This window comes from Nomascus leucogenys, chromosome 2, assembly GCF_006542625.1.
Source record: "Nomascus leucogenys isolate Asia chromosome 2, Asia_NLE_v1, whole genome shotgun sequence".
NCBI classification, from domain to species: Eukaryota; Metazoa; Chordata; class Mammalia; order Primates; family Hylobatidae; genus Nomascus; species Nomascus leucogenys.
The window spans coordinates 156,028,609-156,050,259 of NC_044382.1; the positions used below are offsets into that span (position 1 = coordinate 156,028,609).

Here is a 21,651-nt window from a genome sequence, read left to right on the forward strand (position 1 = left end):
GACCCATCATGCCTCGGTTCAGAAACAAAAATCTGCTTAAGAGGGACTTTTACCATCAGTATTTGTTTGTTTTTTTTTGAGACAGAGTTTCGCTCAGTCCCCCAGGCTGGAGTGCAGTGGCGTGATCTCAGCTCACTGCAACCTCCACTTCCTGGGTCTCAGCCCCCCAAGTAGCTGGGATTACAGGTGCCTGCCACCACACCCATCTAATTTTTGTATTTTTAGTAGAAACAAGGTTTCACCTTGTTGGTCAGGCTTGTCTCAAACTCCAGACCTCAGGTGATCCACCTGCCTTGGCCTCCCAAAGTGCTGGGATTACAGGCATAAGCTACACGTCTGGCCCACCACCACTATGTTTAAACCTTACTCTATATCCTACTGCTTGGCAATAGAAAACTTGGCAGGAGAAAACTCCTGGAGCCAACCTTCCTGAGAGAATGCCGAGGAGCACGTATATTTTGGGTGGATACCTAAGTATAAAGAAAAGCAAGATTTTGGAGTAAAATAAAGTACTGAAGTAACCAAGCATCAAGCAGAAGGCAAGGATGGTTTGAATTCGGACGTGTGGAGGCCAGGATGTGACTCTTAGCTGTTTGTTTGTGGGCTTCCTCCCTGCTGACGCTGCATTTCCTCTGTTCCCTTCCAGAGCTGTCTGCACTTCCTGTAGCATAAAGGTGAGGACCATGTGGGATCTCTGGGGTCTGAGCAAGGTAGATGAGGGGCTCCACTGGCTTTGATTGGATGTGTTGGATGATGCTGCCCTCACCAGGCACCTCATCCATTTCCTTTCAGGCAGAATCCATTCCTGTACTTTCCAAGATAGTGTGCAGTTTTTAAAGACCCTTACAGGTTTTTGTTTTTAAACATTCCACATTGGTAGCCTCGTGCCAAAAAAACCCTTCACTTCCCCTCTAAAAGTCCTACCTTCTTACATTCTATAACTTTTTGGGTGTTTTAGGAGGGGTTCCTTATTGCAGTTGGGGTGTGTGCTTATGTGCAGGTGCACAGAGGTAAAGGGATCCTAACATTTAAAAGTATGTCAGCTGGGCTCAGTGGCTCACACCTGTAATCCCAGCATTTTGGGAGGCCAAAGACGTTGGCGGACCACTTGAGACCAGCCTGACCAACATGGTGAAACCCCATCTCTACTAAAAATACAAAAAAATTAGCTGGGCATGGTGGCACACACCTGTAATCCTAGCTACTCAGGAGGCTGAGGCATGAGAATTACTTGAACCTGGGAGGTGGAGGCCACAGTGAGCTATGATTTTTTTTTTTTTTTTTTTTTTTTTTTTTGAGACGGAGTCTTGCTCTGTCGCCCAGGCTGGAGTGCAGTGGCGCTATCTCGGCTCACTGCAAGCTCCGCCTCCCGGGTTCACGCCATTCTCCTGCCTCAGCCTCTCCGAGTAGCTGGGACTACAGGCGCCCGCCACCACGCCCGGCTAATTTTTTGTATTTTTAGTAGAGACGGGGTTTCACCGTGGTCTTGATCTCCTGACCTCGTGATCCACCCGCCTCGGCCTCCCAAAGTGCTGGGATTACAAGCGTGAGCCACCGTGCCCGGCTACAGTGAGCTATGATTGCACCACTGCACTACAGCCTGGGTGACAGAGACTCCGTCTCAAAAAGATAAAATACAAATAAAAGTATGTCACCATTCAGGCATGGTGGCTCATGCCTGCAGTTCCTGCACTTTGGGAGGCTGAGGTGGGAGGATCTCTTGAGCCCAGAAGTTCAAGGCTGCAGTGAGTATGGCTGTGCCTTTGCACTCCAGCCTGGGCAACAGAGCAAGATCTGTGTCTTCAAAAGAAAAAAAAAATATATATATATGTGTATATATATACACATATATATATACACATATATCTATACACATATATCTATATACATATATATACACACACACACACACACACACACATATATGTATATGTTACCCGTCAGGCCTCACTTCAGAAGCAAGACTCTGCTTAAGGAGTACTCTTACTACCACTATTTTTAACTCTTACTCTATATCCTGTCACTTGGCAATGGAAAAACTTCCACCTCATCCATGTTAAATGTTGATTATGAGCAGGAAATGTGGCAGGTCCGTATGGTATAAAAAGGGACAGTTCTTGCCCCCTAAGAAGTCCCTGTCCAGATGAGCGGCAAGCAGGAATCCCGTGCCAGTCTTCAGCCAAAAGGCACAGAGGAGACATCAGAGAGCACAGGGACAGAGAATATTCTCCAGGCAGCTCTGGCTGCCACGCAGGTCCCAGACTGGGGAGGGAGGTCCCCTAGCACCGAGTGTACCTGAGTGTCTGGTGATGGGAGGGAGGTCCCCTAGCACCGAGTGTACCTGAGTGTCTGGTGATGGGAGGGAGGTCCCCTAGCACTGAGTGTGCCTGAGTGTCTGGTGATGGGAGGGAGGTCCCCTAGCACTGAGTGTACCTGAGTGTCTGGTGATGGGAGGGAGGTCCCCTAGCACGAGTGTACCTGAGTGTCTGTGGTGATGGGAGGGAGGTCCCCTAGCACCGAGTGTACCTGAGTGTCTGGTGATGGGAGGGAGGTCCCCTAGCACCGAGTGTGCCTGAGTGTCTGTGGTGATGGGAGGGAGGTCCCCTAGCACGAGTGTACCTGAGTGTCTGGTGATGGGAGGGAGGTCCCCTAGCACTGAGTGTGCCTGAGTGTCTGGTGATGGGAGGGAGGTCCCCTAGCACGAGTGTGCCTGAGTGTCTGGTGATGGGAGGGAGGTCCCCTAGCACCGAGTGTACCTGAGTGTCTGTGGTGATGGGAGGGAGGTCCCCTAGCACCGAGTGTACCTGAGTGTCTGGTGATGGGAGGGAGGTCCCCTAGCACTGAGTGTGCCTGAGTGTCTGTGGTGATGGGAGGGAGGTCCCCTAGCACTGAGTGTCCTGAGTGTCTGTGGTGATGGGAGGGAGGTCCCCTAGCACTGAGTGTGTGGTGGTGCCTGGTTCATACCTCCTGCCTCTGTGCTGCAGGTGAAGATGCCATCTAAGAAGTTTGGACACATCCCTGTCTACACACTGGGCTTTGAGAGTCCTCAGAGGGTATCAGCTGCCAAAACTGCGCCAATCCAGAGAAGGGACATCTTTCAGTGCGTTCTTTGCCTTGCTGCTGATGTCACTGTGGTGGCTGGGCGTGAAGAGGGACTTGGGAGCTGGGGTAGAGGGGCGGCTTTGTCTGTTTGCTAGGACACCCCAAGGAAATGGAAATCCAAGGCAGAGACAGATCGTTGTGTAGGACTCTGGGAAGCTGAGCAGTATGAGATGGAAACTGGACTTGAGTGGTCAGGGAACAGGCTTTGCTGAGATGAACACTGCTAGCTGTGTTTGCTGCCTGAGGGCCACGGGGGGGCCTAGGGTGAAAGGCAGCCAGGAGGGGGTGTGGGATGCACAGGCAGGGAGGGGGGTGTGGCACCCTGGCTGGCTCCTCTCCCTGAGTGTCCTCTCCCACTCCCCAGGTCTCTGCAAGGGCCACAGTGGCAGAGCGTGGAGGAGGTGTTCCCTCACATCTACTCCCACGGCTGTGTCCTGAAGGACGTCTGCAGTGAGTGCACCGGCTTTGTGGCAGATGTGGTGCGTTCCAGCCGCAAGAGCGTGGACGTCCTCAACGCTACGCCACGACGCAGTCGCCAGACCCAATCCCTCTACATCCCGAACACCAGGACTCTCGATTTCAAGTGACAGCCCCAGGTGGCCAGGCCTCCAGGAGGCACCAGGCAGGCCCTGTACCAGGCTAGGACGCTCTGAGCTGTGCATGTACATATATACATATATAGATACATTTATAATATATACACACAGCCTATATATTTATATACACGGTTTCCTGGCCCCAGAGCTCATTTGGGTTCAGGCGCACTTCAGAACCCTCCCTGGGGGAGGCTGTTTCTTCTCAGGATTCCTTGCCAGGGAGGAAGGGGAGGGAACGGGGTGGGTTTTCTCACTGAGGAGACAGAGCAGAAGGTTCTAGATCCTGGCACAGACTGCATCCCATGTTCCCATTCTCTTCTGTGTCCCCAGGAATGAGAACGGCACTTTCCCCTCCCCAGTGGATGTCTAGGTGGGGATAGGGAATCTTGGCTCCCAGCTGGACCAGAGCGCCCTGCTTGCCTCTGCTCTCCCTTTGTGGGGACTCGGGCAGCAGAGGCATCTGGGAAGTCTGAGTCGGCGGGGTCCTCCTGGGAGGCACCCCCGCCTCTGTTTGAAAGGTCTGGCCAGGCACGGTGGCTCACGCCTGTAATCCCAGCACTTTGGGAGGCCGAGGAGGGAGGATCACCTGAGGTCAGGAGTTTGAGACCAGCCTGGCCAACATGATGAAATGCCGTCTCTACTGAAAATGCAAAAATTAGCCAGGTGTAGTGGCAGGTGCCTGTAATCCCAGCTACGCAGGAGGCTGAGGCAGGAGAATCGCCTGAACCCGGGAGGCGGAGGTTGCAGTGAGCTGAGATCGTGCCACTGCACTCCAGCCTGGGCAACAGAGGGAGACTCTGTCTCAAAAAAAAAAAAGTCTGTGCCAAGCTGCTCCCTGCTCTTTCCCGTTCCCTGGGGTCCAAACCACATGTGTGCTCCCTCTCCTGGCCCTACCACATTCTGGTGCTGTCCTCACTCGCCCTGGCCCAGAGGCCCCTGCAGATGCTGGGCAGTCCCAGTCCAGGGAGGAGCAGCTCTGCTGATCTGTGCACATGGCCACTCTCGGCCTAATAAAGGAGGTCTCACAGACTTCTGTCTGGGATGTGCGCTGAGGATTCACCCAGCATGCAGCATGCCACGTTCTCCCAAGGTTGAAGGTGGGCTTGAGGGGCCACTTGCCCTCCAGGACGAGGAAAGGCCTCCCTGGCTTAGCACAGTCAGGTGCCCACCAGGCAAGGGCTCCAGGCCTGCTCTGTCCATGCAGCCCTGGCTGCCTCTACCAGCTTCGTGGTCCTGGCCACCTCGGTCAGGGCTGCATGCAGACAGCACAGACTATGGCCCATCAGCTCCTCTGGCCACACCTGCTGGCCTGGGGGGCACTTTGGGCTCATTTCCCAGATCCCTATTCTTGTTCTCTAGGGAGAGGATTCACAGGGGCAGGAGGTGTGACTGCAGGCTCTAGACAGGCCCTGTGCCGAGTGCTGTCTGCTCACCGGCGCCCGGCTTATCCTGTTACAGGCCCTGCCCTGCTCCTCTGTGACGTTCTGCTGTCATCTCACCTTACAGATGAGGGAACTGAGGCTCAACACGGTCAAAGAATTTGGCCAAAAATACACAGCTCACCCAGGAATTTTGACTCCAGGCTGTAATGCTGGCCATGCGGCCTGGAGGTCAGAAGGGACAGGACTTGTAACTGATGGGCCTGCGGTAGAAAATACTCCTGTCAGCTGGGGTCCAGGAAATCCAAACACACAAAATTAGAGCCCCCAGTAAAAACAGCCAGCTTCTAGCACGTGTGTAAGCACTTCATGGACTGTCCGGCCTGGATTTTTATTCCTGTTTAAAAATAAGAAAACAGGCACAGAGAGGGTCAGCGATCTCCTCCGGTCACACAGCCAGCAATAAGCTAATGTGTAGTGCTTGGTGAGGACGACACTTGTTCTGGTTCTACGGGGGTTCACACTCCCTATCATGGGGAGACTGGGTTGTAATTCATACAGGAACACTTGGAAATGAAAGCCCACGTTAAAACCCTAACCCACAGCAGGTGCAGTGGCTTATGCCTGTAATCCCAGCACTTTTGGAGGGTGAGGTGGACAGATCACTTGAGGTCAGGAGTTCGAGACCAGCCTGGCCAACATGGTGAAACCCCATCTGTACTAAGAGTACAAAAATTAGCCAGGCATGGTGGCACATGCCTGTAGTCCCAGCTACTCGGGAGGCTGAGGCAGGAGAATCGCCTGAGCCTGGGAGATGAAGGTTGCAGTGAGCCGAGGTTGCGCCACTGCACTCCAGCCTGGCCAACGGAGCAAGACCTCATCTCAGAAAATAAAACCCTAACCCACCCTGGGACGGGCCAGGCCGGCCCACCAGGGCTGCTTCCTGGGTTCATGAAGCCACGGTAAGTCGGGCAGGAGGCTGCTGGCACCTGTCTTCTCTGTGCCTTCCTGCCCCCATGTCCCCAACCCCAGGTACAGGAAGCTGTGCCGTCCGCCCACTGAATCGAGCGCTGTCTAAGCCTCATCTACTTTATTTTTTTCATTTTTTTGAGACAGGGTCTGGCTCTGTCACCCAGGCTGGAGTGCAGTGGCGCGATCTCGGCTCACTGCAGCCTCAGCCTCCCGAGTAGCTGGGATTCCAGGCACGCGCAGCCACGCCCGGCTAATTTTTGTATTTTTAGTAGAGGCTGTTTCACCATGTTGCCCAGGCTGGTCTCGAATTCCTGACCTCAGGTGATCCGCCCACCTCGGGCTCCCAAAGTGCTGGGATTACAAGCGTGAGCACCGCGCCCGGCCCTCAGATCGTGACAAACGCGGGCGGCCTGTCCTAGAACTGTCGGAACCACTGTCCCTAAGGAGTCCTCAGGCGGGCAGTGAGGGCCGCGTCCCTCAATGGTGCCCGAGGGGCGGCGGCTCAAGGCCAGGGCAGAGGCGGGCATCGACGGCTGGATCACTCTAATGACACCGTGACACGAAAAGGACCAACTAGCAGCGCACGAGACGCAGCTGAAATGTTCCAGGCCCGGTGCGGGGACAGGACCTGGCAGGCCGAACGCGGCTGCGGGTTCTGGGCCACACGGATGGGCAAGGCCGGGAAGGGCCGACTGTCGCCGGCTGCGCACCCCTTACCCCCAATCAAAGCCCGTCATCTCCGCGGGGCACCTCTCTATGGCCGGTGCCCACGGCGCGCAGGCACCCAGCTCTCCTGAGACCTGGCCCGGACCCACTGGAGCCGGCCCGGACGCCGCAGCTGAAGCGGGGAAGTTCCGGAGACTCGCGACGCGCAGGCGCCGCAGCCAGCTCCCCCGCCCCCGCACCCCGCCCCAGGAGTGCGCAGGCGCCGCAGCCAGCTCCCCCGCTCCCCCACCCCGCGCCAAGAGTGCGCAGGCGCCGCAGCCGCTCCCCCGCTCCCCCAGCCCGCCGCCAGCCCCCCCCCCCACCCCCGCCAGGAGTGCGCAGGCGCCGCAGCCAGCTCCCCCGCCCCCTCCCACCCCGCGCCAGGAGTGCGCAGGCGCCGCAGCCAGCTCCGCCGCTCCCCCACCCCACGCCAGGAGTGCGCAGGCGCGCCGACCGCCGAGTTTTCTGCACTTCCTTCTCCCTCTGTCCAGACGTCGTGGGTGTTCGGTCTTATGTCGCGCCGGGCCCTCCGGAGGCTCAGGGGGGAACAGCGCGGCCAAGAGCCCCTCGGGCCCGGCGCCCTGCAGTTCGATCTCCGTGATGAGGATGACGCGGAAGAAGAAGGGCCCAAGCGGGAGCTGGGTGTTCGGCGCCCCCGGGGCGCAGGGAAGGAGGGCGTCCGAGTCAACAACCGCTTCGAGCTGGTGAGGAGCGCGGCGGCCCCGGTGGGGGCGGGGTGGCCCGTGACGTTGTGGGGCGGGGCGAGCGTCCAGTCGGGTCGGGGAGCGGGGGTCCTGATGCCAGGGGTGGGAAGGGTGACGTGGGTCCCAGCTGCAGTGGGGAGGGCGGGGCCGTGCGGCGGGGCCAGGGCGACGCGGGTGGGCGGTGGCGTGGCATGAAGACGGCGGGCCGCGGAGTTAAATTGGGTTCTGATCCCGGCGGGGTGGGCGGGGCTAAGGGATGAGGCGGGGCCATGTCGTCGGGGCGGGGCGACCGAATGGGCGGAGTTAAGCGGGGTCCGGGCTGTGGAGAGGGCGGGGCCTTGATGCCAAGGGCGTGGCCAACGTCCGCGGGGCCGGGCCACGACGTGGGCGGGGTTAAACGGGCCTGCGGCCACGTGGCTGTCGTGGGGCCCTGATGCTAAAGGGTGTGGCTAAAGATGGGGGGCGGGGGGGCGAGGCGATGGCGTGGGCGGGGTTAAATGGGGCTTGGGGCCACCGTGGGGGTGGGGCCATGGCGTAGGGACAGGAGTCGGGTGGGGCAGGAGTCCGGTGGGAGTGTAGAGTCTCTCGGTTCCAGGGTTGAGGAGTTGCCAGGCCTCTGCGAGCATTCTCTTTTAATCCTCGCAACAACCCTGCCTAACTCAGGGCCTTGCTCTTCGCTGCATCCCCATCAGGCTAACCCAGCGGGTTAGTCTTACTCTTCGCTGCATCTCTGGCAGCCCGTTTCTGGCACAGAGAAGTAGCAGTTTGACTGTATGGTTTGCTCATGCGGTCCTGTGACGTTTTCTCCTAAGCCCTGGCCTCCGTCTGTAGCTCTGCCTCTACGAGCTCTGCGATCCTCCCACCTCAGCCTCCTGAGTACGTAGGACTACGGGTGGTTGTCACCACACCCGGCTAATTTTTTTTTTTTTTTTTTTGTAGAGATGAGGTTTCGCCTTCTTGCCCAGGCTGGTCTAGAACTCGTGCTGAAACAATGTGTCCACCTCAGCCTCACAAAGTTCTGGGACTACAGGCGTGAGTCACCATGCTTGGTTGACTGCCCTTCTCACATCAATTCCACCTGTAGGGGTCCCCAAGACCACCGTGAAGGTTCAGTAATTTGCTAGAGTCACAGCAGTTACTGAAAGCTTTTTTTTTTTTGAGATGGAATCTTGCCCTGTTGCCCAGGCTGGAGTGCATTGGCACAATCCTAGCTCACTGCAACCTTGAACTCCTGGGCTCAAATAGTCATCTCACCTTGGCCTCTCAAAGTGTTGGCATTACAGGCGTGAGCTACTGTGCTTGGCCCCGTAAGTCTTTTTAAATTTTTGTCAGTGTAATTTGTGAGAAATGATATCACATTATTTTATTTTACACTTCTTTGTTAGTGAAATGCAGCACCTAGCTATATATTCGTTGACCATTTATATTTCTCTTTGTGACAACCTGTTTAAATCCTTTGCCTTTTTATAGGGAGTTTGGACAGTCTTTTTGTTCGTGGAAGCTTGCTATCAATTGTCTCTAACGTATTTTCTCAGTTTGTGTTTGTTCTTTAACTTCTTTAATTTCTGCATGCTGAAAGATACTGGAGCCACTTTTCTCATTGTTACACATCTGTCTCTCTAGAGTGTCTTCACATAACTCTTCCCTGACGTGACTTTTTTTTATTTTTTGAGACAGAATCTTGCTCCGTTGCCCAGGCTGGAGTGCAATGGCATGATCTCGGCTCACTGCAAGCTCCGCCTCCCGGGGTCATGCCATTCTCCTGCCTCAGCCTCCCAAGTAGCTGAGACTACAGGTGCCCACCACCACGCCCAGCTAATTTTTTGTATTTTTAGTAGAGACGGGGTTTCACCATGTTAGCCAAGATGGTCTTGATCTCCTGACCTCGTGATCTGCCCGCTTTGGCCTCCCAAAGTGCTAGGATTACAGGCGTGAGCCACCGTGCCTGGCTTTTTTTTTTTTTTTTTTTTTTTTTTTTTTGTTACAGACAGGGTCTCAATGTGTTGCCCAGGCTGGCTGCTGGTCTCAAACTCCTGGGTTCAGGTGATCCTCCTGCCTCGGCCTCCTGAGCAGCTGGGACTACAGCATACCCTACTGTGCTCAGCTTGTTCTTCTAATGCTTTTTTTTTTCCATTTAAATATTTAATCTTTTTGGTTTTTATGTTTGTGTTGGTGGGAATTTGGAAAAAGTGTGGTTCATGAGTTGACAGGATAAGAGTCTGTAAGGTCAAAACCACACAAGCCCTTGTGGACTTTCTGGAGTGAGTTTGAGTGTCAATAACACTAACAGCCTCCATGGATGAGTGACTGCTTATCGTGCTGTGTTGTTAGGAATTTCAGAGAATTTTATCCAGTGGCACACATAAGTCTTAATTTAAGCATTCTATACTTTTTTGCCCTTAAAACTCATATTTGGAAATAATATAATCGACATGTTTATTGGCATTCTGTTAAATAGCTCTTAGTAAATGGAAGTATGTGAGACGGTAAACACCCACTTACGACTGAATGGTTGTGAATGTGAATGCATGGATGAGAGACATGGTGTGTCTCTTTTTAAAAAATGTTATTTATTTAGAGAGAAGATGTGTATGTGTTGCCTAGGTTGGTCTTGAACCCCTGGGCTCAAGAGATCCTTCCGCCTTGGCCTCCGAAAGTGCTGGGATTACAGCTCCCAGTACTTTGGGAGGCCGAGGTGGGCAGAACACCTGAGGTCAGGAATTCGAGACCAGCCTGGCCAACATGGTGAAACCCCGTCTCTACTAAGAATACAAAAATTGGGCCAAGCATGGTGGCTCACACCTATAATCCCAGCACTTTGGGAGGCCGAGGTGGGCGGATCACAAGGTCAGGAGATCGAGACCATCCTGGCCAACACGGTGAAACCCCGTCTCTACTAAAAAAATACAAAAAAATTAGCCGGGTGTGGCAGCGGGCGCCTGTAGTCCCAGCTACTCTGGAGGCTGAGGCAGGAGAATGGCGTGAACCCAGGAGGCGGAGCTTGCAGTGAGCTGAGATCGCGCCAGTGCACTCCAGCCTGGGCCACAGAGCGAGACTCCGTCTAAAAAAAAAAAAAAAAAAAGAATACAAAAATTAGCCAGGCATGGTGGTGGGTGCCTGTAATCCCAGCTACTTCAGAGGCTGAGGCAGGAGAATTGCTTGAACGCAGGAGGCGGAGGTTGCAATGAACTGAGATTGTGCCACTAGACTCCAGCCTGGGCGACAGAGCGAGACTCTGTCTCAAAAAAAAAAAAAAATAAAAATAAATCATAACAATAATTGTGGATTTGTCTATTTATTTCTACTTTGAACCCTGTCAGTTTTTGCTGTGTGTGGGTGTGTGTGCGTTTTGGTTTTTTAGAGACAGAGTCTCGCTCTGTTGCCCAGGCTGGAGTTCAGTGTCACCATTATAGCTCAGTGTAACCTTGAACTCCTGGGCTCAAACCATCCTCTCACCTCAGCCTCCCAGCTAGGTGGAACTACAAGTGCGTGTCACCACACATGGCTGATTTTTTCAATTTTTTTTTTGAAAAGCAGTGTGCTGGGATTATAGATGTGAGCTACCATGCCTGGCCTAGAATATTTTTTGAACTGATTGGTAATGAAAATAGCCTATCAAAATTTGTGGGATGCAACTGAAACAATGATTACAACTTTATCATCGTAAATTTTAAATTAGAAAAGTGTTTAAAAATCTAGAAATTTACCTGAAACTTCTACCTTAAACTAGAAAAAGAGCAAATTAAACTCAAAATGTGTAGAAGGAAGAAACTAATCAAAGAGAGGAATGCATATGGACACAAAGGAGAAAATCAGTAAGACCGAAACTTGGTTCTCTGAAAAGATGAATTGGCAAAACCTCTAGATTGACAGATGGAGGGAAAAAGGGAAGGTACATTACCATTCTGAGGGATGGGAGCGTGTTCACAGGTGCAGATGGTGCAGATAGTAACGGGCGACAAGGAACTTCCTGCTAATAAGTTTTCCAGGTTAGACAAATGGGCAAGTTCCTTTAAAGATAAAACTTATCTAAATTGACATGTGAAGGAATAAAAAAATCTGAGTCCTTTTATCTATTAAAGATACTGAATTTTTAAAACTATAAAACATTCCAGGCTAGGCTTGGTGGCTCACAGCTGTAATCCCATCACTTTGGGAGGTCAAGGCGGGTCTATCGCTTGAGCTCAGGTGTTTGAGACCAGCCTGGGCAACGTGGCTAAACCCCATCTCTACAAACAATACAAACAAATTGTCCAAGTGTGGTAGCACTCACTTGTGGTCACAGCTACTCGGGATGTTGAGACGGGAGGATTCCTTGGACCCAGGAGGTGGAGGCTGCAGTGATCTGAGATGACGCCACCGCACTCCACCCTGGGTGACAAAGTGAGATCCTGTCTCAAAAAAAAAAAAAAGTTCCAACAAAGACAACCCCAGGCCGGGTGTGGTGGCTCACGCCTGTAATCCCAGCACTTTGGGAGGCCGAGGCGGGTGGACCACCTGAGGTCAGGAGTTTGAGACCAGCCTGGCCGACATGGTGAAACTCCGTCTCTACTAAAAATCACCATTTTTTTTTTTTTTTTTAGGAAAAATGGATATTTTCCTCTCCCCCTAAAAAAAGATAAAACTCCTTCCTGGTTATTAAGTGAAATGCCCATCGAGCTTTGTCCTAAAGAAGATCAGCCGTGGACAAGAACTTTGTGAAATGTTCCCCATTTGAGACCCTAAAACTAATGAAAGTCACAGCTTTTGGGTAGGTAATAAGGCGTTTTGTTTTGTTTTGTTTTGTTTTGTTTTTTGAGACGGAGTCTTGTGCTGTTGCCCAGGCTGGACTGCAGTGGCACCATCTCGGCTCACTGCAAGCTCCGCCTCCTGGGTTCACTCCATTCTCCTGCCTCAGCCTCCCGAGTAGCTGGGACTACAGGCACCCGCCTCCCACGCCCGGCTAGTTTTTTTGTACTTTTAGTAGAGATGGGGTTTCACCGTGTTGGCGAGGATGGTCTTGATCTCCTGACCTCGCCATCCGCCCACCTCTGCCTCCCAAAGTGCTGGGATTACAGGCGTGAGCCACCGCGCACAGCCAGTAATAAGGTTTATTTGAGGGTGATCGACAGCATTTTAGAGCTGATGCATGCCAGTAGAGATTGCAGCAAATCATGTGTCATCACCAAAACTTCACTGAAGAAGCAGAACTGGGCCTATCACACGTGCTGTCCGTGTATACAGATCTACAGACAGGCTCTTCTGCCTATGACACGTGCTGTCCGTGTACACATATGGGCTCCTGGGTCTATCACACGTGCTGTCCGTGTACACAGACGGGCTCCTGGGCCTGTGACACGTGCTGTCCGTGTACACAGACGGGCTCCTGGGCCTGTGACACGTGCTGTCCGTGTACACAGACGGGCTCCTGATCCTATCATGCGCTGTCCGTGTACACAGACGGGCTCCTGGGCCTGTGACACGTGCTGTCCGTGTACACAGACGGGCTCCTGATCCTATCATGTGCTGTCCGTGTACACAGACGGGCTCCTGGGCCTGTGACATGTGCTGTCTGTGTACACAGACGGGCTCCGGATCCTATCAGTGCTGTGTACACACGGCTCCTGATCCTATCATGTGCTGTCCGTGTACACAGACGGGCTCCTGGGCCTGTGACACGTGCTGTCCGTGTACACAGACGGGCTCCTGGGCCTGTGACACGTGCTGTCCGTGTACACAGACGGGCTCCTGGGCCTGTGACACGTGCTGTCCGTGTACACAGACGGGCTCCTGATCTGCCTGTACACGCCTGCTGTCCCGTTGTACACAGACGGGCTCCCCTGTGCGTCCTGTCCTGCACACGTGCTGTCCCGTGTACACAGACGGGCTCCTGGCCTGTGACCGTGCTGTCCGTGACAGCGGGTGGGCTGGCAGTGCTGTCCGTGTACACAGACGGGCTGGGCTCCTGGGCCTGTGACACGTGCTGTCCGTGTACACAGACGGGCTCCTGGGCCTGTGACACGTGCTGTCCGTGTACACAGACGGGCTCCTGGGCCTGTGACACGTGCTGTCCGTGTACACAGACGGCTCCTGGGCCTGTGACACGTGCTGTCCGTGTACACAGCGGGCTCCTGGGCCTGTGACACGTGCTGTCCGTGTACACAGACGGGCTCCTGGGCCTGTGACACGTGCTGTCCGTGTACACAGACGGGCCTGGGCCTGTGACACGTGCTGTCCGTGTACAGCGGGCTCCTGGGCCTGTGACACGTGCTGTCGTGTACCAGACGGGCTCCTGGGCCTGTGACACGTGCTGTCCGTGTCACAGACGGGCTCCTGGGCCTGTGACACGTGCTGTCCGTGTACACAGACGGGCTCCGGATCCTATCATGTGCTGTCCGTGTACACAGACGGGCTCCTGGGCCTGTGACACGTGCTGTCCGTGTACACAGACGGGCTCCTGGGCCTGTGACACGTGCTGTCGTGTACACAGACGGGCTCCTGGGCCTGTGACACGTGCTGTCCGTGTACACAGACGGGCTGGGCTGTGACGGCTGGTGTCAGACGGGTTGGGGTGACGTGCGGTGACACAGACGGGTTGGGGTGACACGTGCTGTGGTAACAGACGGGCTTGGGGTGACGTGTGTCCGGTAAGCGGGTTGGGTGGAACGTGCTGTGTGTACAGACGGGCTCCTGGGCTGTGACACGTGCTGTCCGTGTACACAGACGGGTCCTGGGCTGTGACACGTGCTGTCCGTGACACAGACGGGCTCCGGATCCTATCATGTGCTGTCCGTGTACACAGACGGGCTCCTGGGCCTGTGACACGTGCTGTCCGTGTACACAGACGGGCTCCTGGGCCTGTGACACGTGCTGTCCGTGTACACAGACGGGCTCCTGGGCCTGTGACACGTGCTGTCCGTGTACACAGACGGGCTCCTGGGCCTGTGACACGTGCTGTCCGTGTACACAGACGGGCTCCTGGGCCTGTGACACGTGCTGTCCGTGTACACAGGCAGGCTCCTGGGCCTGTGACACGTGCTGTCCGTGTACACAGACGGGCTCCTGGGTCTATCACACGTGCTGTCCGTGTACACAGGCGGGCTCCTGATCCTATCACGTGCTGTCCGTGTACACAGACGGGCTCCTGGGCCTGTGACACGTGCTGTCCGTGTACACAGGCAGGCTCCTTTCCACTGAAGTTCAGCTTGGCATAGAGCTTTTTATGAATTCGATTTGTCAAACACCTCAAAATAAGAATTTTTTTCTTAGGAAGTCAGCATGAGTTAATAAAAGTAAATCGGGTGTTGGCCGGGTGCGGTGACTCACGCCTGTAATCCCAGCACTTTCGGAGGCCAAAGCGGGCAGATCACCTGAGGTCAGGAGTTCGAGACCAGCCTAGCCAACATGGTGAAACCCATCTCTACGAAAAATACAAAAATTCGCCTGGCATGGCGGCGCATGCCTGTAGTCCCAGTTACTCGGGAGGCTGAGGCAGGAGAATCACTTGAATCCGGGAGGTGGAGGTTGCAGTGAGCCAAGATCCCGCCATTGCTCTCCAACCTGGGCAACAGAGCAAGACTGCGTCTCAAAAAAAAGAGAAAAAAAAGTAGGCCGGGCGCGGTGGCTCACGCCTGTAATCCCAGCACTTTGGGAGGCCGAGAGGAGCGGATCACGAGGTCAGGAGATCGAGACCATCTTGGCTAACACGGTGAAACCCCGTTTCTACTAAAAGTACAAATAATTAGCTCGGCGTGGTGGCGGGCGCCTGTAGTCCCAGCTACTCGGGAGGCTGAGGCAAGAGAATGGCGTGAACCCAGGAGGCGGAGCTTGCAGTGAGCTGAGATCGCGTCACTGTACTCCAACCTGGGGGACACAGCGAGACTCCGTCTCAAAAAAAAAAAAAAAAAGTAAATTGGGTGTGGTGGCGTGTGCCTGTAGTCCCAGCTCCTGGGGAGGCTGAGGCAGGAGGATCCCTTGACCACAGGAATTTGAGGCCAGCCTGGGCAACACAGTGAGACCCCATCTCTAAAAACAGAAAGTAAACCAGCACCCAGCTTCACTAAGAGACCTCGTCATCATTTGAATGTTGGAGATGGTGTAGATCCAGTTTACCAGTGACCACCCACAGGTTAGAAACATTTCACCAGCAGGCTTTGTTTCAGCTTTCTTCCTTTACTGCAGGGTGCAAAGCAGCCAGCCCATGCCTCGGCCCCAGCCTCGCCAGCAAAGGCCAGGCAGAAGGAGTTATCACCATGAGAATCACTGTCATGGTGCTGCTGGGATGGGATAAACCTCGTTTTGATGGGGTGTCAGTGTTTTCAAGTCAGGGCTCTTTTTACATAACACATCTCTACTACCACGGATTTTCTCGACGGGTGTAAGATGCTGCTGACTTGTCTCAGCGGGCGTAAGATGCTCCTGATTTGTCTCAGCAGGCGTAAGATGCTCCTGAATTGTATCCTTGTCATGTGGGAGCCTCCACTGGAGAGAAAGCCGGCCGACCGGCGAGCACAGACCTGCCCTGTGCTTTCTTGTCTTCGGCAACCACGGCCGGGTTGTCTGTCTTGCGATCCCGCCAGGAAGAGTCCCCAGGTGCAGCCGAGTCTCAATTCTGTTTCAGAAAATATCTCAGGGCTGTGGGGCTTGGACCTGATTTTGTCTTCTGAGCTTTGTGGTTTTCAAGATGTTTTAAATTAAACAGGCAGTTTTATTTATTTTTGAACCTTAGTGCATCCAATTGGATCAATCAGAATCTCCTAGTTCATAAAGAATTGTTGATGCTGGTCTCTGTTAGCTTTTTAAAAAAAAATTTACAGATAGAGTCTTGCTCTGTCGCCCACGCTGGAGTGCCGTTGTGTGATCACTCCAGGTTCCAGATTCCAGGTGCTGGGCTCACGCAGTCCTCAGCCGCCTGAGTAGCCGCGACTCAAGAGGTGCGTGCCACCACACCCTGCTAATTTTTTGTAGAGATGGGGTCTCGCTGTATTGCCTGGGCTGGTTTTAAACTCATGGGCTCAGATGGACCTCCTGCCTCAGCCTCCCAAAGCGCTGGGATTATAGGTGTGAGCCACTGCACCCAATCTGTTAGCCTCTTTTTTTTTTTTTCTTGAGATGGAATCTTGCCTTGTCGCCCAGGCTAGACGGCAGTGGCGTGATCTTGGCTCACTGCAACGTCTGCCTCCCGGGTTCAAGTAATTCTCCTGCCTCGGCCTCCCGAGTAGGTGGGATTACAGGCACGCGCCACTGCACCCGGCTGATTTTTTTATTTTCAGTAGAGACGTGGTTTCACCATGTTGGCCAGGCTGGTCTTGAACTCCTGACCTCGTGATCCACCCGCCTCGGCCTCCCAAAGTGCTGGGATTACAGGCGTGAGCATCCGCGCCCAGTCAGCCTCTTTTATTTGTTCATTCTTTAACTAGCTGAAGAGCCAGAACTTTCCAATTCTCACCCTTCTCCCACTGCCTGTCTCCCCTCCAGTCTGTATGTGAATGTATGTTGTGAGGTTTTATCCATTTAATATTATGCTCCTAAGATTCATCCATATTGTGTGTGCAATGTGCTTCATTCATTCATTCATTCTCACTGCTATAAAAGGTTCCAGACTCGGCGTGCTGGCTAACGCCTGTAAATCCGGCTCTTTGGGAGGCTGAGGCAGGAGGATCGCTTGAGGTCAGGAGATCGAGACCAGCCTGGACAATGTGGTGAGACCCCATCTCTACAAAAAATTTAAAAAATTACCCAGGCATGGTAGCTGATGCCTGTAGTTCCAGCTACTTGGGAGGCTGAGGCAGGAGGATGCTTGAACCCAGGAGGCCAAGGCTGCAGTGAGCCAAGATCACACTGCTGCACTGCAGCCTGGACGACAGAGCGAGACCCTGTCTTAAAAAGAGAGAGAGAGAGAAGGTTTCATTGTATGAATTATTTTTGTTGTATGTCATTTTCTTTTTCTATTTTGAGACGGAGTCTTGCTCTGTCGCCCAGGCTGGAGGGTGGTGGTGCGATCTTGACTCACAGCAACCTCTGCCTCCCAGGTTCAAACGATTCTACCACTTTAGTCTCCCAAGTAGCTGGGATTACAGGCGCCCGCCACTGTGCGTGGCTAATTTCTGTGTTTTTAGTAGAGACAGGGTTTCGCCATGTTGGCCAGGCTGGTCTCGAATTCCTGACCTCAAGTGATCTGCCTGCATCGACCTCCCAAACTGCTGGGATTACAGGCGTGAGCACCTCACCTGGCCTATCATTTTCATTAGGAAAAGTTTGTAGGTTGATGGGTCCTTGGTGCCTTTTTTTCCTGCCTACTGCTGGAGAGGAGTTGAGGCTTGAGGAGAAAGGAGGAAGAAGGAACTTCAATGCATTGGCTGGATATATATATTTAACTTGCAGGTGGTCTTCCGTAAACGGAGTGAATTACAATATTTGAGGAGTCTTCCTTACCTAATTTCTGAAGGCAGAGATACCCCATAGCCTCGTCCCGGCTTTCTGTAGAGCTCACTGACGAAGTCCCCCTGAGCCAGAGCTGAGTCACTGCTGTGTCCACCAGTGTCGGGTTCTTGCATTCTTTCCCATCCAGCGTCTCGCACTGACCCTGGGCGTCCCCAGCGCAGGCCCGTCACATCTCACTATTCATATCTCAGCATCAGCGTTCACACGGTAAGTAACGCCCTGGCTCTTCTCCAACCTCTTTTTCCAGATAAACATTGACGACCTTGAGGATGACCCTGTGGTGAACGGGGAGGGGTCTGGCTGTGCGCTCACAGACGCTGCGGCACCAGGGCACAAAGGAAGGGCTCAGCGTGGAAACACAGAGAGCAAGACGGATGGAGACGTCGCCGAGACAGCGCCCCCAGAGCAGGTGGGGGGCTGAGCGGTGAGGAGGTGGCATCAGATAGGACAGTTCCAAGGCACCCAGCCACATGTGTCCTGTGCTGTGATTTGCCTTGGAGGTGTAATTTTCTGACTTCAATTTTGGTTAAATGCTAGTTGCCCCCAAATTTACTTGGGAACCATGATGAGATTTGCATGAAATGAGTAAAGGTCGCAGGCCTGTCTCCTGCATTCAGGAGTCTGCGTGTGCCCAGCAGTGTGTGTAACACGTGTGTTCTTCCTAACCATACAGGTGCGCTCTTCCTAACCAACCACACACGTGTGACCTTCCTAACCACACACGTGTGTCCTTCCTAACAACCACACACGTGCGTCCTTCCTAACCATCCACACACGTGATCTTCCTAACCATCCACACACGTGCGTCTTTCCTAACCATCCACACACGTGATCTTCCTAACCATCCACACACGTGCGTCCTTCCTAACCATCCACACACGTGATCTTCCTAACCATCCACACATGTGCGTCCTTCCTAACCATCCACACACGTGCGTCCTTCCTAACCATCCACACACGTGATCTTCCTAACCATCCACACACGTGCGTCCTTCCTAACTGTGCCCCGAACGTTCACTTGACTGGGTTGGGGGTCTGGGTGCTGGCGTAAGTGAACTTTGAAGAAACACGCAGGTCAGGTTAACGTGGGATGGGCAGAGATGCAGACAGCCTGCTGCCGCCCTCCACAGCACAGAAGAGGGGCCCTAAAAGGAGAGCTTGTGTTCATTTATGCAACAAGTGTTCTTGGGCGCTTGCTGGGTGCTGGGAACGCGCCTTTGCCCCCCAGGAGCCTCTGGTTAAGAGGGCAACATAGATGTGAAGTGACAGGTGGGTCCTGACTTAAGGCTCGGGGTCCTGGGGGCTTCTTGCTGTCAGAAGGGGTTGGCCAGGTGCAGGCGTAGGGGACCACAGATAGGTTCGGTGTCAGGCGGCCAGGGCACAGCAAGGCCCCGGTCTTAGGGTGGCTGCAGTGTGGCAAAGAGTGGCCGACACAGTGAGAAATGAGAGCTGGACCCGGTCAGAGTCCTGTGAGCCACTGTGAGGCTGGACACTAGAGGGCCCTGGGGACTCCTCTAGCACAGCCCAAGGGACATGAGAGCAAAGGGCTCAGAGGGGTGGGAAGGTGCCTGCTGGAGAGAAGAGAGTGAGTTGAAGGGCCTTTCAGGACATGGAGGGAGGGGTGGGGACTGCTTAGATGAGGGTAGAGTCACGCTTGCTGCTTTAATTCTCAGTTCTTGAGATTTACTTCTCATTCCACTGATTAAAATGTGTTTCTATCATTAGTCTAATGCAAGTGGCAAACTCCGGAAGAAGAAAAAGAAACAGAAAAATAAGAAAAGCAGCACGGGAGAAGCATCGGTATGTGAGTCGGGCCTGGCTGTGCCCTCTCCCTCTGCCTGACGCCCTCTCCCTCTGCCTGACGCCCTCTCCATTCTCTTCTGGCTGTTTTTCAAGGTGGTGTTGAAAGAAGTTTACGTTAATATTTTTATTCCTTCCTATTAGGGGTATAACTGAGAGATCAGAGAAAAAGAAAAGGAAAAACTACTTGCTAAATTGTGCTTCCTGTTTTTACCCTTGTTCCTTGGAGGGTCAGCGCTCTGCTGTGTCTCTGTGGGAATGTGTGATCTGATGGGGGCGTCCCTTCTAGTTCGGGTGCTCCTGTGGCCCGTGGGACACTTGCTGTTTACCCTGACATCTGTCCCATGCTTTTGGGTTAATTGGATGGTGGGTATAGAACCCACCACTGGAGCTAGTCTGTCATCAGAAAAAAATATGTTTTCATCATTGCCCTTCGTCCTCGTCTGAGTGTGTCCTGAGACGAGGGTGTAGCTTTGTTGCTGTTTAGTTGGAGCCACAAGTCCCAACCCTGTTTACCTGAGGAGGTGAGCACACCTGTAGGATGTGGAATGCCCAGTTTTTTCTAGGGTCCTTCTGGTTCTGTGAGCGCTTCTTAGGAAACATCTCTTCTTTTTTCTAAATGGGTGGTTGGTACATAGTTTTTGACGTATAGTGTCCTTTAGGAAGTAAATACAACGTAATAGGTGTCTTTTAAGATAAGTAATTTTGTTATTGTTACAACATTTAAAATAATGTCAGTGTGGTGATTAAGAGGTTGTTTTGGGGCCTTTAGGAGAACGGACTAGAAGATATCGATCGCATCCTAGAGAGGATTGAGGACAGCGCTGGGTGGAACCGTCCCGGCCCAGCTCCCCTGAGCTCCAGGAAGCACGTGCTCTACGTGGAGCACAGGTGTGGCCCCCGCCTTTCTCTGCCCCCGCCCTTCTCTGCGGCTGCCACTGAGACTCCGTGGGAGGAAAAGGTTCTCTAAAAAAGGAAAAAGAAAATGTGCTATCTTTATTTAAAAATAATACGAGTTTATTGGCCGGGCGCGGTGGCTCACGTCTGTAATCCCAGCACTTTGGGAGGCCGAGCCGGACAGATCATGAGGTCAGGAGATCGAGACCATCCTGGCTAACATGGTGAAACCCCGTCTCTACTAAAAATACAAAAAATTAGCCGGGCGTGGTGGCGGGCGCCTATAGTCCCAGCTACTCGGGAGGCTGAGGCAGGAGAATGGCTTGAACCTGGGAGGCGGAGCTTGCAGTGAGCCGAGATTGCGCCACTGCCCTCCAGCCTGGGCAAGAGTGCGAGACTCCGTCTCAAAAATAATAATAATAATGATAATAATAATAATAATAATAATAATAGTTTGTTATTAATCATTTAGGAAATAGGCCGGGCGTGGTGGCTCACACCTGTAATCCCAGCACTTTGGGAGGCCGAGGTGGGCAGATCACCTGAGGTCGGGAGTTTGAGACCAGCCTGGCCAGCATGGAGAAACCCCACCTCTAGTAAAAATAAAAAAATTGCTGGGCGTGGCGGCTCACGCCTATAATCCCAGCACTTTGAGAGGCTGAAGCGGGCGGATCACCGGAGGTTGGGAGTTCGAGACCAGCCTGACCAACATGGAGAAACCCCACCTCTAGTAAATGTACAAAATTAGCCAGGCATGGTTGTGGGTGCCTGTAATCCCAGCCACTCAGGAGGCTGAGGCGGGACAATCACTTCAACCTGGGAGGCAGAGGTTGCAGTGAGCCGAGATCACACCACTGCACTCCAGCCTGGGTGACAGAGTGAGACCCTGTCTCTCAACAAAAGGAAACAGGAAGAAGGAGGAAAGGAAGTCATCCATATTCAGAGGACTTTTAGCTTTACTTGTTACGTATCTTAGAGAGTTCTCTCTTTTTTCTTTTTTTTAAGAGACAGAGCCGGGCGCAGTCGCTCACGCCTGTAATCCCAGCACTTTGGGAGGCCGAGGCGGGCAGATTA

The 21,651-nt window shown here is 53.4% G+C and overlaps 2 protein-coding genes across 8 annotated transcripts in view; both read left to right on the forward strand.

The window, feature by feature from the left end:
- SPIRE2 (spire type actin nucleation factor 2) overlaps window positions 1–4,731 on the forward strand; it is a 43,092-nt gene extending 38,361 nt beyond the window's left edge. Inside the window, exons 13-15 of one of the 2 annotated variants that reach the window (XM_030820974.1) lie at window positions 647–674; window positions 2,985–3,100; window positions 3,467–4,731. In XM_030820974.1, coding sequence (XP_030676834.1) covers window positions 647–674; window positions 2,985–3,100; window positions 3,467–3,689 — 367 coding nt within the window. In that variant the 3' untranslated portion in view covers window positions 3,690–4,731. The remainder of the gene's footprint in view (window positions 1–646; window positions 675–2,984; window positions 3,101–3,466) is intronic. The other variant, XR_004032023.1, reaches the window with a different exon arrangement.
- Window positions 4,732–7,168: 2,437 nt separating this feature from the next.
- The window catches only part of TCF25 (transcription factor 25), a 41,083-nt gene continuing 26,600 nt past the window's right edge, over window positions 7,169–21,651 (forward strand). For all 6 annotated transcript variants that reach the window (XR_004032024.1, XR_004032025.1, XR_004032027.1 and 3 more), the window contains exons 1-4: window positions 7,169–7,458; window positions 18,128–18,289; window positions 19,606–19,680; window positions 20,453–20,571. Coding sequence is in view for 2 of the 6 variants with exons in the window: in XM_030820988.1 (XP_030676848.1) it covers window positions 7,267–7,458; window positions 18,128–18,289; window positions 19,606–19,680; window positions 20,453–20,571 (548 nt within the window). In the remaining 4 variants the exon portion in view is untranslated. The remainder of the gene's footprint in view (window positions 7,459–18,127; window positions 18,290–19,605; window positions 19,681–20,452; window positions 20,572–21,651) is intronic.